General features: G+C 33.8%; 3 protein-coding genes across 8 annotated transcripts; 1 reads left to right on the top strand and 2 right to left on the bottom strand.

Moving 5' to 3' along the window:
- The first annotated feature begins 2394 nt into the window (after positions 1 to 2394).
- Positions 2395 to 10160, top strand: LOC102629291 (GTPase-activating protein gyp1). 5 transcript variants are annotated; one of them, XM_052436281.1, is made up of 11 exons: positions 2397 to 2709; positions 4164 to 4320; positions 4425 to 4605; positions 5470 to 5540; positions 6209 to 6346; positions 6434 to 6525; positions 7867 to 8138; positions 8647 to 8732; positions 8934 to 9035; positions 9715 to 9902; positions 9989 to 10160. In XM_052436281.1, exons 1-10 carry the CDS (start codon positions 2573 to 2575, stop codon positions 9874 to 9876), a joined length of 1398 nt encoding a protein of 465 aa, XP_052292241.1. In that variant the 5' UTR covers positions 2397 to 2572; the 3' UTR covers positions 9877 to 9902; positions 9989 to 10160. The 5 variants fall into 5 exon arrangements, with proteins under 5 accessions (XP_052292242.1, XP_052292241.1, XP_052292244.1 ...); XM_052436282.1 differs by having other exon boundaries at positions 2395 to 2709; positions 6482 to 6525; positions 9715 to 10160; XM_052436284.1 differs by having other exon boundaries at positions 4244 to 4320; positions 9715 to 10160.
- Positions 10161 to 10377: 217 nt separating this feature from the next.
- On the bottom strand, positions 10378 to 12881 carry LOC102627844 (protein THYLAKOID ASSEMBLY 8-like, chloroplastic). Its single transcript, XM_006478744.4, has 3 exons — positions 12492 to 12881; positions 11074 to 11460; positions 10378 to 10747 (listed from the first exon to the last, which is right to left on the bottom strand). Exons 1-3 carry the CDS (start codon positions 12828 to 12830, stop codon positions 10721 to 10723), a joined length of 753 nt encoding a protein of 250 aa, XP_006478807.2. The 5' UTR covers positions 12831 to 12881; the 3' UTR covers positions 10378 to 10720.
- Positions 12882 to 13984: 1103 nt separating this feature from the next.
- Positions 13985 to 16791, bottom strand: LOC102627556 (putative F-box/FBD/LRR-repeat protein At1g78760). Of its 2 annotated transcripts, XM_006478743.4 has the most exons (3): positions 15604 to 16787; positions 15039 to 15200; positions 13985 to 14416 (listed from the first exon to the last, which is right to left on the bottom strand). In XM_006478743.4, the coding sequence occupies exons 1-3, from the start codon at positions 16537 to 16539 to the stop codon at positions 14129 to 14131; spliced, it is 1386 nt and encodes a 461-aa protein (XP_006478806.2). In that variant the 5' UTR covers positions 16540 to 16787; the 3' UTR covers positions 13985 to 14128. The 2 variants fall into 2 exon arrangements, with proteins under 2 accessions (XP_006478806.2, XP_015386018.2); XM_015530532.3 differs by lacking the exon at positions 15039 to 15200 and having other exon boundaries at positions 15604 to 16791.
- Positions 16792 to 17607: the final 816 nt, after the last annotated feature.

The following is a 17607-nucleotide window of genomic DNA, read 5'->3' as shown; positions in this document are numbered from 1 at the left end:
GTTCATCTCAAGTTATTATGAATGTGAGCCACATTAAGTGCATGTGCATGCATGTAACACATATTTTGAAATTAGTGCAAGTATTAATTTAATTATAGTGCTTGTAAAATATTCATAAACAATTTTCAGAATATGCATGTAACATTTAAGAATATAAATGTGACAACAACATAAATGTTTGTAGATTATAAATGATGATTTTTACGAGAAAATTATTTTCCAACACATGGGTAAAGATTTCAAGTCAACTTGGCTGACAACTTCTTGTGAGCAAGTTAAGGTTGATTTTTCATCAAGCATGACCACAGGGAATGTGGGGGGCGGTTCAGGACATGCATTACTTCATTAGGAAGACTCTAATTAATTGTTTATTCTAGGTGTCGGTTTTTTTTTTCTTGGGTTTAATCGTCTGGAAGAATATTAAATTGTAGAAACAAATAGAAAGTTTATTGCATTGTTAATTTTACTCTTATTTATTTTTTTCAAAGGGGTATCTTGCATTGTTTTCGTCTTTTTCCTTAACTCACAGTAATTAATTTGTTTCCATGAGTACCCAAATTATAAGCCACATGCATGTTATAACTAGGGATGATAATTTTTTCCGATGGGATGTGATCCCGCATTTGGGATGGAATTGAGACATATTTTTTGTTCCAGAAAAAAAATTTAGGGACTGGAGTGAGACATTTTTTTATCTCACTTGCATATACGGGACGAGAGTGTGATTGGCAAATTTCGTCTTATCACATCTCATTATTGACTAAGAATGAAAAAATTTTCAATTGGGATGGGATCACACAAGATCCCATCTCTTTTGGGACGAGATCATGATATATTTTTATTATAAAAAAAAAGGACGGGAGTGAGACCTTTTTTCATCCCACTTGCATATGCGGGATACGATTGGGATTGGTAAATCTCATACCATCCCGTCCCATTGTCAATCCTAGTTACAACTTATGTCAACAAAAAAAAATCAAAATTTTAAGTGAAAACTTCATGCATAATATCATTTTTATTATTTTTATCAAAATTACAATTTAAAAATTATATTCACCAAACATTATAACACAATTTTTTTTTTTCACTTTACCATCAATCAGTGCCTAACTCCTCGAAACCAAATTCAATTAGAGTATTACACCATATTCCTGTATGTTTCTTAGAAAGAATGTAATCAAATTCCTTTGATTATTTCTTACCGGAAATTTTTTTAATTATACTAATAGTGCTAATAGATAATTAATTTTTAATTATACCAAAAGAAAATAGGTATCAAAATTCCAAAAATAAAATTCTAAATAAATGAAAAAATGGGGTTTTTTTTTTTTTTTTTTTTTCAAAATTCAAAACGTCCCGTGATTGTCAACCAATTCGGTGCTTGAATATATTAACTAGGAGCAAGCGCAATAACTTGTTTCCAATACTCAGTAGTTTGATTGAACCAAGCCTCCGCAATTTCAGAATCTCTTTGTTGAATGACTCGATTTCTGTGGTCGAAATAGGAGAGTTTTCTGTCTCATGTAGCTTAGCAGTCAATTCTTTTGGTATCTAGCTAGGGTTTTTGAATCTAGTATATCGAATTGAATGAGATTTCTCATAGATCGATCTTTATCTTTATTCTTTTTTTTGGGGGGTTAACCAAAAGAGGTTAATTCCATGAGCATGAGTTTCAAACTTGACTTTTGATTAAATTAATAATAATCAGCTTTGTTTTCATTTTATCTTTTCTCTCGTTGTCAGAAGAATAACATCGAAACATTTCTAATATAATTAGAATTTTCTGAAATGTATCTATTTGGTTTTCATATAAAATCTTTGAGAAGCATAGGCATGGCAATTAGCAAATTTTAATTAATGGACCGGCGAAGAGTCCGAATCCTGCGAAATAAATGGTTGAAAATTTGGTTTTCATTCTTACTACTGGCCGACCCCTATTTTCAAAGAAAAGAAAATTAACAATCATTCATTCATTTGTATAACTACTGTAATCGACCATACAGGCAATCAATAATCCTTTTTAAAAATAATTACTAATCCAAGAAGCATTTCTTTTACAATTGTATTCCCTACATTCTGTGTTTATTTATCTGTATAACCATTGTAAATCCTTTTGAAAAATAATTACTAATCCATGACGTACTTCTTTTACCATTGTATTCTCTAGATTCCTTATTTATTTATTTAAAATTATTTTTGGGAGAAAAGAAATCTTGCTAATACAACAAAGTATAATTTTATATTTAAAACTGCTACAAATACGGTTCTTGTCAATTTTTGTTCTTAAAGTGTCACTTTTTTTTTTACAAATAAAACGAAAACGACTATATATTGTTGTATTATTATTATTATACATAAAATCCATTTATTCTCTTTACTTAGGAAGTCTATACAATTACATAAAAGAAAAACAATATTAAAACTTCCAAATTCTAACAAATAGTTTCGTGAAATTAAATTATGTTTTTTAATTGATTTATTTCCATGTCTTGCAAGATCAGTCATTGAAACGGGTAACAAATACAAAATCAAAAGCATGGTCTTTACACAACAGCTGCAGCAGCACTAAAGCATGAAGAGCAAAAGCAGCAACGTAAACGATACTAATCATCTCCATAAAGAAGAAAACAAGAATCAGCCAAAGAGAGAGATTAGTTCGCCCTCAACCCTCGATTCTAGATTCAATCAAACCCTCAGAAATGTCCAAGGGTACGCTAATAGCTTTTCCCATTCCTCATTTCTCACAAATTTTTGTTTTTCCCACCAGATTTGATTACCCATTTGAGAGTTATGCATAGATCTTTGAATTCTGTTTTCGGTATATATTGTTTCATTAGTTACTTGCTGATAATTGTGGTCTTAGTGTAGATTTAGGACACATTTGGGTAATTATTTAGAGTTAGGCTTGGTGATTGTAGAATTTGGCTTTGATCTTTGGGATTTCACGATATGGTTGGAAAATTTGACTTGGGTTTGGCTGATTTTTGAAGAAAATAATTGAGTGATTCATGCAAGTTCGACCAAATCCTTGCTTTCTGCGAAAATATAAGGAGAGAGAACAAATGAAGGTTAATTTGGGTCTAGAATATTAGTGAAATGGAGGGCAATTTACAGTGGGAATTATTCCTGGCTCCTGTGTTAGATTTAATGATATGATTCCTGCTTTGACGTTTATTGAAGGATGCTGATTTGTTTTAAATTTGATGACTCGTAGTAACATGCATACCATTGTTAGAAAGTTCACACATTTCTCTGTGCTTGATTGTATTTAACTTAATTTATGGTGTGAGATTTTGTTTCTATCAATTGCACCGTAATAAATTGCATACGTTATCATTTTGTTTCCAAAAATTGCTTAATCTATTTGCTTTGATAGTGGTGAGACACACTCTGCATGAGATCATTTCTGACTTCTGATATTTGTATTGGTTGCTTCTGTGTCTAATACAAAGTTTTTTGAATTTCTAGCATCTTTTATTAAAACCAACTGATAAGAAGAGGATGACGCTGGTATTGTTTCTGTTGAATGATTTTATTTGTAATTGAAACCTGACTGAAAAATCTCGATATTGCTTGGTGGATTTTTCCTGGGAGTGTACCCTCTTCTAACTGTCCTTTGGGTGTATTGAACCCCATCTTAGCTGCTGACTGGTGTCCTCCCCTTCCTAATACCTAATACATGGTTCCATCTATGGAGCCTAAAATTAAAGCATGGCATGGCAGTAAGCTATATGATGGCCTAGTCTCCTGCTCAGCCTTCGCCTTCTTCTATGTCTTACTCTCTGTTTGTCTATGCAATACATATTGTATGTTATTGACTCAAGAATGGCCTTCCAACTACCATCATACTGTAGAGCAGGAGTTCACTGACAGCGCATTTACTCTATAACAGAAAGAGGAGGAATTGCCATAGTTCATTTTGTATGGATTTTTCAGCATTAGCTATTAGACTAGATACCACTGAGATAGCTTATCTTCACTGCACATATTAGAGTCCTAGATTTTGTTAGTTCAGCTAGTGATGCATCTTGCGGCAGTATTTATTCTTTTTTGTTTCTAATTTTTTTTAATATACATGCACATTCTTTGAAAATATATACATTTCATTTTTTTTTTTTTGAGTATTTTATAAGTTTGTTTTTGTACCGTTGCTTTTGATCTAGCTTGCTTAAAGGTCGCAGTATTCCTGGGAAAGTATTGCTGACCAGGAGAGCTGATCCAATAGATGACCTGAGCACCCCAGAACGCTCCCCAACTTTTGGAAGGAGTTTTTCAGAGAGTGACACTGGCACAAGTGACCATGTGCAGAATCCTATGGAGGTAATATTCGATGATATTTTCATTTTATTGTTAATACTGAGATTTAAGTACCCTGTGGTATTCTTTTATTAAGGATTTAATTGGTTGTTTCATTTATAATGCAGGTAGAAGACCCGAGTACAGGCAAGTCAAATAATGGAAATGTTAATAAGTTAAAGTCATCAACATCAAATATTGAGAATACATCAAAAGAAGCTCATAAGTCTCCCATCGGTACTAGAGCTACAGATTCTGCAAGGGTTACGAAATTCACGAAGGAGCTCTCTGCACCAACAGTGATATTAGGTTCCATGCTATTTAATGTCTCATTTATGACATTGTATATATTAACTTGTCACGATAACTAGTAAATTTTCTGATGTTGTGTGTCAAATTTTAGATGCTAAGGAATAAGGTAGAAAAATATACCAGAAACTGTTTAAATATTCATCTGTAACTTCTTTCTCTCGCATATGCAGACAAACATGCACAAGTCTAGAGTCAATGTTGCTATTATTTGTATTTCTGGATAATGCTTAATGCCTTTTTGGCTGTAAGATTTTTTCAAAGCATTCTTTGTTCCTCAAGAAATATGCTACAGAACAAGCAATATGTTAAAAACCTGTGGAAACTATTTCTTTTCCTCTAACTATCATAGGCATATTGATGATAATCTTTTTTAAATTGAGGTGTAAGGAAAAGATATCTAGTGAAAATTTACACTGGTAAAAATGAATTTTTAGTTTGGTTATTTTTATATTTAACTCATTTTAAAGGAGACCATAAACCTCTTCATGCATTTGGAACTGTTTCTGTATGTAAATTGTTCTATTTAAGGTGATATTTTGGGATCCCTATGTTGCTTGTTGTTTATTCCTTAACATTTGTCCCTTTTAGTTCATTTGCTTTATTTGTCAAAAAAGTAAGAAAAAATGCTATATGGTCCTGCTATGAAGTTTTCATTTCTACATTTTGCAAATAGTGGCATCCTAATTAATTTGATATCATCCTTTTATTCTTTTTTTCAGTATAGCACTTTGATTTAAACAAATTGTATCTGAAAAAACTTTACCTGCAACTCATTTGGTTTTGATTGATATTGGGAATACTATTTTTTGTCCATTAGCTTATCACATTTAATATAATTCCTTTCTTTACCCGGTCATGCAGAGAGATTACGCGAGTTAGCTTGGAGTGGTGTACCACCGTACATGCGCCCTACTGTATGGAGGCTTCTTTTGGTGAGCTTGATGCTCTAAGACTTGGGATCAGTTTTAAGTAACAATGTGATGAAAATTTTGAGTTGGATAATATCATTGGTCAATTATGCTAGAGACTAGCTTGTCTTATGAGAAATTGTGGGATGGGTTTTCTGTTGTTGATCTGTTCAAGACTTTCTGCATATTTTAGATGTCAAATGCTAATCTTAGCTTTCTAAAACTTTACCCTCTTCAAAATGGTGCTAATATGGTATAAGCAATCTTGCCCTTGTGGTAATTTATGTTTTTCTATACGATGACAAACAGACACTTATGGTATAGCTCCTTGCAAACTTTGTTATCAGTTGATCTGTGCTAACTTTGGTGTGAGGGAAGAATGGAATGATGAGAAAGCTTGCTTGCACCCTTTTTAGCGTAACAGAATTATTTTCAGCAGCTATTGCCATTGACTTATCGTGAAGATTGGGCTTTGAAAGTTGGCTATGAATATTCCTTCTTTTTGAAACAATCCATGAAATTTCAGTTTTTCTTCTGATTTTTAAGTTGTCTATTGCAACAGTTAAAAATACAGTGGTCTGTCACCATCCAAATGCTGGGATTTACCTAATTCCGGCATCATTTTACTGACAGTTATCTTTATTGAATATAGTTTCATTACTGTTTAAAATTTAAATATGAACTGACAACAGGGATATGCACCACCTAATTCAGATAGAAGGGAGGGAGTCCTAAGAAGGAAGCGTCTTGAGTATTTTGACTGTGTTGCTCAGTTTTATGACATCCCAGATACTGAACGTTCAGATGATGAAATCAACATGCTACGCCAGGTATTTTCAGCGAAACTGATTATCCATCTTGATCTTTATTGATCTTTTCAAATGATACTTGATAGTGGTCTTTCTTGTCTTTGTTAGATTGCTGTCGATTGTCCAAGAACTGTGCCTGATGTTACTTTCTTTCAGCAAGTGCAAGTTCAGAAATCCTTGGAGCGCATTCTGTATACATGGTTAGATGCTTTGTTATCCTTTTACACTTAGTTACACCAGTGCTTTTTATGACAATCTGTGCTAGTTGCACAAATTTTTTATGATTGCTTTAGCTCAAAGTAAATAGAAGGAAGAGATAGTGAATATTTTAGCAGTCAAATAGATCTTCAATTTGGTAAACAAATTCATGCTTTTGGTTAAGTCTTTTTTTTTCAACTACATGTTGAACTATACATATACTAGTCTCATCAATCTAGTGGCTGTAACATGCTTGTGTTCTTCTGCCGTCAAAGATCCTGATCTTGATTCAAATTGATGGGTGATGACCATGATATGGTCACGAGATATGTTTGTTTTAATTTTAATATGCATTTGTTATGATCGAATCAAGCTCAAAATACTGTCAGCTCCTTTTGATCCACAAGTTGTATTAACTTTGTCTGTATCTTCTTGATCCTCAATAGTAAAGAAAGTTTCCAATCTCATTCTGTTTAGTTAAAAGATTGGGGTTGCCTTTATGTGGATGCATTCTATGCTCCAACCTCATAAATACCATGATTTCCTTATTGTGTGTGTAGTTTACGTATTAAGACTTTCAGATGTTTTCAAAACTCTATGCATTATTTCTCACTTGTTCTGCTTTCTTTCCTCTTTTGCACTAAAAAAGCTTTTGAACTTAGATGTTGAGTTATTGATCTGGATTATGTCTTGTTCTTCAGAAATGATCCATTAGGTGTGAATCATAGGTCCTGAAAGTTGATGTGGATGTACTAAGTTCTGTCAATGTTTAATGTTGAAGGCTTTATTTTTCTTTTTTGTTTACTTAATGGACAGCTGGTCCACTTCACCTTACTGAATCTTCATCTTTTATGCTAAATACAAGTTTGAGTTTTTTATTAAAAAAGAAAAAAGATTTATAGCCCACTTTTTTAGCACATACCCGTTGATGGTTTTCTACCGAATATTGAGGAGAATTGAATTCTGAGTTATTCCTCAATTTTGGATCTATAATATAGCACTAACATGTGCTAGATGAATTAGCTTTCCCTGCATTGGTTCATTGTGCAAATCTGTATCATGCTGTCTAATTTTTCCAATGATATTTTTGCATAATTTCTCCTTCTGCATGTTCTTTGGTGGTGAATAGTCCCTGTAGCATAGTAACTTAATAGCCTCCTGAAACCTGGTAACTCTCTGCTCTCAATGGTTTAGTGAGAAAAAAGATGCTGGATGATACGGTTAATATGGACTTAAAATTTCCTCAGTGGAGTATATTCCATCATTATTGTAGTGACACTAGCAATTGTTATTTTATTGTTGTGATATGTTTACAATTTTTTTTTTTTTTTTTTTTGGGTCAGGGCCATTCGACATCCTGCAAGTGGATACGTTCAGGGGATAAATGATCTTGTTACACCCTTTCTCGTTGTTTTCCTTTCAGAATATTTAGAAGGGAGTGTGGATGATTGGTCAATAGCTAATATTACACCGGAGAAAATATCTGACATAGAGGCTGATTGCTATTGGTGTCTATCAAAATTGCTTGATGGTATGCAAGATCATTACACATTTGCTCAACCAGGAATCCAGAGGCTTGTGTTTAAGCTAAAGGAATTGGTTCGCCGGATTGATGGTAAACCCTTATTACGGCCTTTAGTTCCTCCTATTAATATTTCCCACATATGAATTAAGTTGCATTTACTTTTGATTAAATTAAGTCTGCTAATTAGTTCTCAGGTTTTCTAATATGATGGTGATTTGCTTGGTGGTTAAACTCATGATGGATCCTTTGGTCACTCCTTTGAAAGCTCACCTCTAGAGCCCTCCAAACCATATCCCTTATTGTTGCAGATGATAATTTGCTAGAGTGTTATATTGTTTGCAGTAACAATATCAGAAGTACTTATGATAGTATTATGCATATCTAATTAAAGGGCTTCAAATCGAAAGTTATTTTTCCCCTTTACTGCCATTAAAATTTGGTGTTTTCCCTTGAGGGTTCAGCCTCATTTCTCTTAAAAAATTTATACACCCAGCCGCACTTGCTTTTACCTCATGCATGTGTATGTTTACGATATTTGGGTTTGCTTCAAATAGTATTCCTGCCCTATTAAGTATTAACTATTCTGTTCTTGAAACAGAACCTGTTTCAAAACACATTGAAGAGCAGGGGCTTGAATTTCTTCAATTTGCTTTCCGTTGGTTTAACTGTCTTCTAATACGCGAGGTATGATTTCAGCTTGCATTGCCATTGTTTTCTTTTGCTGTAATTTACTTCTAGTTCGCTTTTCTGTTTTAGTAAGATAGTGGTCTTCCTCACTAATCTCTATTGGCCTCTTTAAGTTGTGACTGAGGAGGATCAATATATAAGAGCCATCCTTTGCATTTTTCAAATTGAGCCGTGAGGAAAATGGTTTTGTTTTATCAGATCCCATTTCATCTTGTTACGCGATTGTGGGACACATATCTTGCTGAAGGAGATGCATTGCCCGATTTTCTTGTGTACATATTTGCCAGTTTTCTTTTAACGGTAAGAATCTCTCTCTCTCTCTCTTCACCGGTATAATTTGCCTCTTTTTGCTTGTTCGAATCTAATATTGGTTTGGACGACAAGAAAATTGGAAACAAGCACATTTCATATTTGTTACAGCTTTTAAGCAATTAAACAAGCTTCATTTAGGCTTTAACTAGTTAGATTTGTGGATTTTAGAATGCTTTAAATGTGAAAAATACCGTCTGATTGAAACTGAGCTAAGCATCGAATAACTCGCTCATTGTGCCACAACTTGACTCATGGTGTATGCCTATGGTTTCTGATACCATTCATTCATTCATGAGCTTCTTGCTTGTGTGTGGGCTTCTCTTGTAGACCCAAGGAACCACACCTGGTAACTTAGGCATATATTGAGGCTTGTAAGTTTTTGAAGGCAATTATTCATGTGAACTCTTAAAGTCTCTGCCCCCAGTATGGGTGTTTGTGATTAACTTCTTAGTTATGACACACACATGCGTGTATTTGAAGGGTTACTTGGCATATCAGGGGCAAATTTAACTAATCTTTCTTTCAAATATTCTCCTCCTAACATTTGAAATTTGAAAGGTAGCTTAGGCATTAATGATTCTTTCCGTATGATTAGCATGTGCTCATTAACATTTTCTTTCATAAACATCTCAAATATCAAGTACCTGAACATGTTCATTCATTTCAGTGGTCAGACAAGCTTCAGAAGCTGGATTTTCAAGAGATGGTAATGTTCCTTCAACACCTACCAACTCACGCCTGGACACACCAAGAACTCGAGATGGTACTATCTAGAGCATACATGTGGCACAGTATGTTCAATAACTGTCCTAGCCACTTAGCTAGCTGAAGAGGAACTCGTAAGAGCAGCCTGAAGTCAGTTTCCTCTTTTCAGTAACTATTTTTTTCGCTTCATTTTGTGTTCCATTTAATGGGTTTCTAAAGTATTTTTTTACCTGCAGAGTGTATGTTTCCTCTAATTTTTAATACAAGAGGCCAACCCATTTCTCATCTGTATTGTCAAGTGTGGCCTGTAATATATGTGTATTGTCGGGCATTCCTTTGTATATTTAGCAAAAATGAAAAGATTATTTTTAACTTCACATATAACAAGTATCAGGTTCTTAAGTATTATCTCAAGATTTTACGTTTCAAGTGATATGAGGAACCAGCTAGCACTAGGTTCAAGTGGCAGGTCCCCTCCATTCTGTTCATTTCTCTCGCCTATTTAAATCATTTGAAAAAGTCACTTTATTGTTAATTATCAAGAAATATCATCCATTACAAATTGCAATTGCGATCATTGTTCTACTGATCAATTAATACTGGTTCCCTTCCTTCTAAAGTTAAATTGAAAAGCAAATGCGAATTTCGTTTCAATAAGGAATAGAATTATCATCACGGCTAGTGTACAGATAAATCTTTATACCCGAATCTACTTTGTCCTAATAACAGTATCTAATGCGGAGCCAGGACTGCTGCAAAGATACCAGAAAATAAGTAATTCGGCCGCGCTGTACTACATGCTTGGCACAAAAAAAAAAAGATTCTCTTTACATGTTGAATGGCTTCCCAAAATTTCTCTCTACCCCCATTGAAAGTCTAACCAAGGCTTTGATGAGAGCTTGGGAAAAGTATAAATAGCCCATATAAAGAAAAACCAGCCGCATGATTGCATCCATGAAATTGATTCATCAAACAAGATCCACCTGTGTCTTTCTCTGAAATACCAGGAAACAAAGTTAGATATTTCTTTGGAAGCAAAAATCTCATGCAAGCTAATATAACTTACTCTCATCAGAGAAACAATGCCGTTATCACTAGTTAACGATTACCATTCATTATCATATGAACATAAATGCAATGTGCCTTGACCAATGCGTGTCACAACTTCTACTCCCAAATTTTCAAGAACATGTATGAACATAGTAGGGTTATAAGTCTTCTCAGATTCAGTCACGAAATGAGAATCCTTAATTAACCTAAGGGGATGCAACAAACTAATGGTAAAGATAATAATTGACTCTAAAAGTAGTGGGATTCTTACATGTTTCTGATAAACTTCTTCAAGGAATCTCTCGGGAAATTCCACATACTGAATACAGTCTCTCCTTACAGCGGCAACAAGCTCTTCTTCGCCAGCATTCTCAAGGTTTCTGATCAAAATTGTGAAAGTTAATTTATGTGGTGTGCAGCCTGATGCTTTCATTGTTTCGTAAGTCTCCATTGCCTTATCTATCATGCCCACTTGCAGATATACTCCAATCATTTCAGTATAAACCCTCGTGTCTGGATCTAAACCTTCTTTTTTGAGTTCACAGAACAGCTCTTCAGCCATTGCAATTTGTTTGTTCTTTCCCAACATTAGAATCATGTCACTGTATAAGGACAGATCTGGCTTATACCAAACTTCCTTCCGCACAAAGTTGAAGACCTATTACCTGTTCATTTCAGATAGCATATAAAATAGAAAAGTATACTGAACTCATAAACAAATCAGCAACTAAATAAAAGAAGCAGATAAAGTAGGCTAAAAGTAGATAATACAAGCCCCCGTCACCGGACTGGACATATTGTAGGCAGCAATTATGCCTTTGAAATACTTGCATCTTAATAAATTATAAAATCATTTAGACAAGAGAGTTCAAATAAGAACTAATAAATTCACATCATTGTGTTCTAAAACTACTCTAGCATTCTTCAGGACAAAGAAACTAGCCTAGTTCAATAATAAAGAGCTATATTACTTGTCACTTATCAAGCTGTAAGCAAAAATAATTAGAGAGGTCATATTGGAACCATTAGCCTTGCAACATGCTGAGAAGCCACTCATTTTCCTTCTATTTGCTCACGAACAATGAAAGAAAAAACAAATGAGCTTCAGTAATAATATGATTGAAAGTAATAACCAGATCCCACTCCAAAGACAAAATATCAAGAAAACAATGTTTCTATTTTTCCATCTATGCAAAGAACTTCATCATCCAATTTTCTCAATTTTACCCCAACATATCTAATGCTTCTCCCCTACAAGTCATAATCAATATCTGTCTGCCATAAACCGAAATTAACCATGCAGAAAGATTTCACAATAAAAACATCATTCTGAATTTAAAAGAGCTTTATAGTAGAGAATGCAACATGATGTTAACAAGTAATTATTGAAGACCAAAGGAAGCCTTAGTTATAACTTTAAATCAAATTATTGTTCCAGTAATAAACGTCAAAAAAAGATCTTATACAAAATAGAAATTATCTCTAGTATAATCAATTGTAAAATAAAATCTAAAATAAAAAAATTCAAAAACCACTAAATGTTGGACCATTAACCACAACACCTCCCCAGAACTCACAAGCAAGCAATTTCTACGCATGTAATCACCTGAAGCAATTTAAAAAAAAAAAAGGACAAAAAGAAAAGCAAATAAAAAAACCTAGATGAACAAAAAAAAAAAAAAACCTTACCTTGAGGGCTAAATCCAATTCATTTTGTCTCCTGAGCTCAGTCAAGGTGTCCAGCAAGTCCGCTTTGAGCAGCCTGCAGATTCTGCTTTGAAAACCCTCTTCAAGTTTGGAACTTGACTTGGCTAATTTCATGGCGTGGACCGCCTGTATGGCTTCTGAAGACAACACTCTTGACCTCCACATTGGCTTTTTGTTTGCATCTCTTAGCCCACATGTTACGGTCAAAGCTTGTATCTTTTTACCGGAAGGAAGTGAAATCTGAGGCCTTTGGTGGAAACCCATTTGAGAGAAATGGAACTTGAGACAACCCATTTGAGCCAGAGCTGATTGAGACTCCATGTGGCGGGGAGAGGGGAGAGAGGGAGGGATGAAGAGTGATGATGATTTTTTTGTAATATACATGGAAGCGGATAATTACTTTTATCCCCTTAGCGATTAGTATAAATACACCTCATCTCATATAGTTTTAACAAATGACAGATACCCATATATTTTGAAAAATATGCACCGCACTGTCACGCCCAAACTGCTTTAATTTTACAATTTTTTAAAGGAATGTTAAAGCAGTATGATCTAATATTTTTCAGCTGATTGACATTACTATATAAATAAACTCTAAGAAATTATTTCGCAATTTTGTACTGTAAAATCTATCCATAAAATATATGCTTAATTTTTGGCAGAGTAATCATAGCATAGCAAAGTGGTAAAAATTATAATCATTATAAATTAACACAAATGGTAACGTATAAAGACGAAGATGAATATCATAATTCATCAATGTCCTAGAGAATTGAGCAATATAACAATTAAAATCTCTATTCCTTTTTCCTGTTACTAATTTTGGATACCTCTTCCTCATTTTATGTTACCCCCTTTTTGGAATGTTATTTCCCTTTTGGTACACGGTGGAGTATTTAGCTCTTAGATGACCTAATTTTGACATTTTTTTAATCTTATTTTCTTATTTTAGATATGGTTTTCAAGGTTGTTTCTGGTGAAGTTATCAAGGCCTAAACCAAGGCTGCTGCAAAATTCCAAGCATGAGGATCTTTTCAAGCATCAGCTACGCCTGCTCCAAAAGATCACGAAGCTAAACATACCAAAGCAATTGCCGGTTCCATGGGAGCACCTGCTAGGAAGGCTGCCGATGCTTGAAAATATCAATGGTAACATCTGAAAATAATGTTAACGTTCTGGTTTATGGAAGGTTGACTGAGGAGAGAATAAAATAGTAAATATTGATGTTGCATGGCAGAGGATGCAACGTTAATGGTTTTTAATTAGAACCGTCTGTGTATGAATAAAGGATTAAAGGACCTGTAATTTTGCTCGCTTGTATAGATGAACCGTTTCTTGTATAACTTTTGATAGCTTTGTTATGAAGATTTTGTCGATTGCGTGGGCTTGTAATTTTCCTTTGTTTGTGAGGGTAAAACTGTCGAATTGTTTGATAAAACAGTTGTAAATAGACTTACTCACTATGGGTAAAATAGTCATAATGGTAATTATAAATTCCACGCTGGTAAAATAGTCATAATGGTAATTATAAAAAGACTCCGATTTTCAGAAATTACCCAACATATATGACACACATAGTCCTCTTTCACATATTTTTCCTCCTCCGCCTATCATCTTTAATATTTTAGAAAATCATCATGCGGCTTAGGCTCGAGGAATTCCAGAGCAACATTTGAAGATGATCTGGGAAGCTTCATTATCCTTGAGATAATCTCCTTTCGATTCTCAACATCTTCCATCCAACTAAAACTCAATTTCTTCAATACATGTCCATTCTTTAGAAGAAATCTCACCAACTCAAGTTCATTCTCATCACCTGCAACATGAATCAACTCGACTGTCTTGAGATGACACGTCAAGCAAAAAATAGACTTGTTCGATATTTTCCAATCATCGCAATCCTCCTGTCAAGAGAAAAAAGATAGGAGTGCAGGTAAGTAACGTAAGGAATTAACTCTGAAGAATAATAATTTGTTGAACCAAACAAAAGGTAAAGACGACTTGAAAACAAAAAAGGTGAATAATTATAACTGGCAAACCAAATATCCACATGTGCTCTTTCTTGCTATGCTCATCAGAATACAGTCTTACTAGGCAAAGCTCAAAAAGGCAATCAGACTATGAATCTCTTATCATTAAGAAACTTTGTTATCAGAAATTCAAGAAATACAAGCAGTGGCTTAACATTTGGTTTCTTAGGTGCAATATTGTTACTTTTAACATAAATGCTTGTTGTATCTAAAACTCTCAATCAGCAAAACATCATCCAAGTTCCATATTTCTAACAAGCAATTGTGTGGGAACAACACAAGAATAGGGACCCTCAACATTATCTTTTACTTTAAGCTCCAAGCAATAGAGAAAATATAAAACACCTACTTTGACAATATTGTAATAATTTGAAGTAAGCCCAGTGGTACTTTAAAAAGCTTTTATTTTTAGTTCATAGATAAGAGATATGATAAAAGTAAATAGATAGAAGAAACAGTGTCTAACAAAGGCAATAATTTTAGGAGTTGAGATTACCCCTTCAAAATATATTGTAAGAGCTTCTAAATTTGGAGAGCAGTTGAGCAAGCTAATTATGGATGGCACGACCCAGTCAGCCATGCTCACAGAAAGTACTAAAGACTTCAAATAATTGAATGAATTGGGAATAAAACCCCGCTCTTCAAGTACAAAGTGAAACTGGAGGAAAAACATGAAAACATAAGTCAAGGGAGGTGCAATAATCGAACAAAAAAACCTAACTGTTGATGATGTAAATAAACTCAGGTCATCAGCAATTGGTTCAGTTTTTGACATCAACAAGTTAATTATCCAGATTGACAGTGTCATGCTGGCTTATGCAGAGTCTAAAGAACAAATAAGCATTTTGGAATATTTCCCTCTCCAATGGAATTCTCATTTTACTAAACAACCAGAGAACATTCTGTTTACTTAAGATTTGGCACAAAGAATGTTAGTACAATCTGTTTACTTAAGATTTGTTTATTACAGCAGATAGTAACTCATTTAATGTCAAGAAAGAAAACTGTAGACAGGTTCTAATAAAATCATGCTTTGGCACAATAAGAATAAGAAAACATACCCGGAGAAAGGCAGTCGATAGTTTCAGAGCTTTAACTTCACAAAGCTCATTGAGGAGTTTAGATAAAATATGACAACTTTCGTTATCCCTCTCATCTCTATCAATAATATCAAAGAAAATGAATGCATTTTGTAAAGAGTCTAAGTCCTCAAAGGCAAAGTCAGGTGCCCATGAAGCTAGAAAGTTGAAAGACACAAGATTTGGGCATGCAATCTTAACCTTGTAATTGCCTGATTCATCCCCACCAAAATCATCTAGAGTCAAACTTTTCAAACTAGTGGAAGAGATGTCAAGAATTTTGAAATCACGAAAACTGCATGACTTCAATATCAGTTTCTCAAGCAAGCGTCGACTTGAAACAAATTTATGCAACAAATTATGGTCCAAAAACTCAACATTATGTAAATCAAGAGACTTGAGCCGACTAAAACCAACAGAAAAAGGCAACTTTAAAACACACATGCGAAGCTGCCAACAAGCTAACTTCAGTGCCTCCAATGACTCACAAGTTACAAGACAATGGGGTAACTCAGTTACTTCTCCATAAACAGTCAGATCAAATACTTGCACGTTTCGCCGTGCCACAGCACAGACCCATCTGTAAACTGTATAATCATTAGCGTAACTCAAACAGTAAAGGCGAAATCGTTGAATACTAACGGACCCACTCTGAGACAGTAATACCCAGTTGACAAAATCTTTGAATTTTTCGTGAGACCATATTTCTTGTGGGTTTGAACTGATTGTGCTCATATCGAAGCTCAAATAAGGAACTGAAAGCCACAAATACCTCCATTTTCGCGAAACGGCGCTTGCTCTAACAACATCAATTGTCTCCATGAACGAGAATATTTGATGAATAACGGGCTCTGGAAGACTGCATAGTCTATCACCATCATCCTCGCGGCATTTAGGGCTTTCGAGGCAAACTACCATTTCATTGAATTTGGGGAGTCCGGCTTAGGGTTTTATGTTGATACTGAGACAGAGAGATACTGAGACTGATCTGGTGTTTCAACGGACCAATTAGTAGTGATTTAGAAGAAAATCGGATAGCGTAAATGGGAAATTTTCCCGCCAAATTAAGAACTCTGTTGTTCTCAGTGTTCTCATCACACAAATAAGATGGAAAATTGGGCCTGACTTGGATTGGAACAAAATCCACATACTTGATACCGGACCAGGTTTTTTTAGGCCCACTTGGAGCAAATCAAGGTAGAACTTTGATAAATTAATAGTGTTGCGAACATTAAAAATTAAAAATATAGTAATTTAGCGAATATTAATATCTCGTTAAATTAATAATTATTAATTTATAAAGATTATATCACATTTATAATAGAAATTTTTATAAATTATAAAATAAAATTAATTAGAAAATATATTGATTCTGTCAAATTGTATGATATGATTCTAATTTGATATTGATTGATTGAATTAGTCACTACTCATTAGATAATTCTTTGGCTGAATTGTGTGGTTGGATCATGATTATGGGTCAGTTTGAAATTGTGGAGGTTGATGAAATAAACCGCTTGTGCTGTGCAGATGAAATAAGCTACTAATTAAAAAAGTAGCTTGATGTTTAGTAAACTGTATTGTTGCGGTTGCTGTGAATTTGAAAAGTAGAGTATAAGTATTTAATAAATTTTATTACAAATAAATTGTTATTATATGATGACCAAAATAAATGTAAGTTTAAATTGTCTTTTATTTTTACATTATGTTTAATAAATCGTTTAAACAAACTTTTTTTTTCTTAAATGTGTAAAAAATTATATTAAAAAACTCAATTAACAAGATGAACTGATTAAAATTGAATAAAAACTAGACAAAGAAAAAAAAATATATAAATATATATATATGACATTTTTTAATGGAGACTAGAGTGGATCGTGGCCCTTGTAAAAATTTCACTTTTTTTAAATATACATGATATCCCCTAAATTATAATAGAAATTAAAAAATATCTCTAAACTATATATACATTATTCACTTCAGCAC

The sequence above is a fragment of the Citrus sinensis genome, chromosome 3, assembly GCF_022201045.2.
Source record: "Citrus sinensis cultivar Valencia sweet orange chromosome 3, DVS_A1.0, whole genome shotgun sequence".
NCBI lineage: Eukaryota > Viridiplantae > Streptophyta > Magnoliopsida > Sapindales > Rutaceae > Citrus > Citrus sinensis.
The sequence above is the reverse complement of the archived record's forward strand: the minus strand, read 5'-3'. Positions and strand labels throughout refer to the sequence as shown.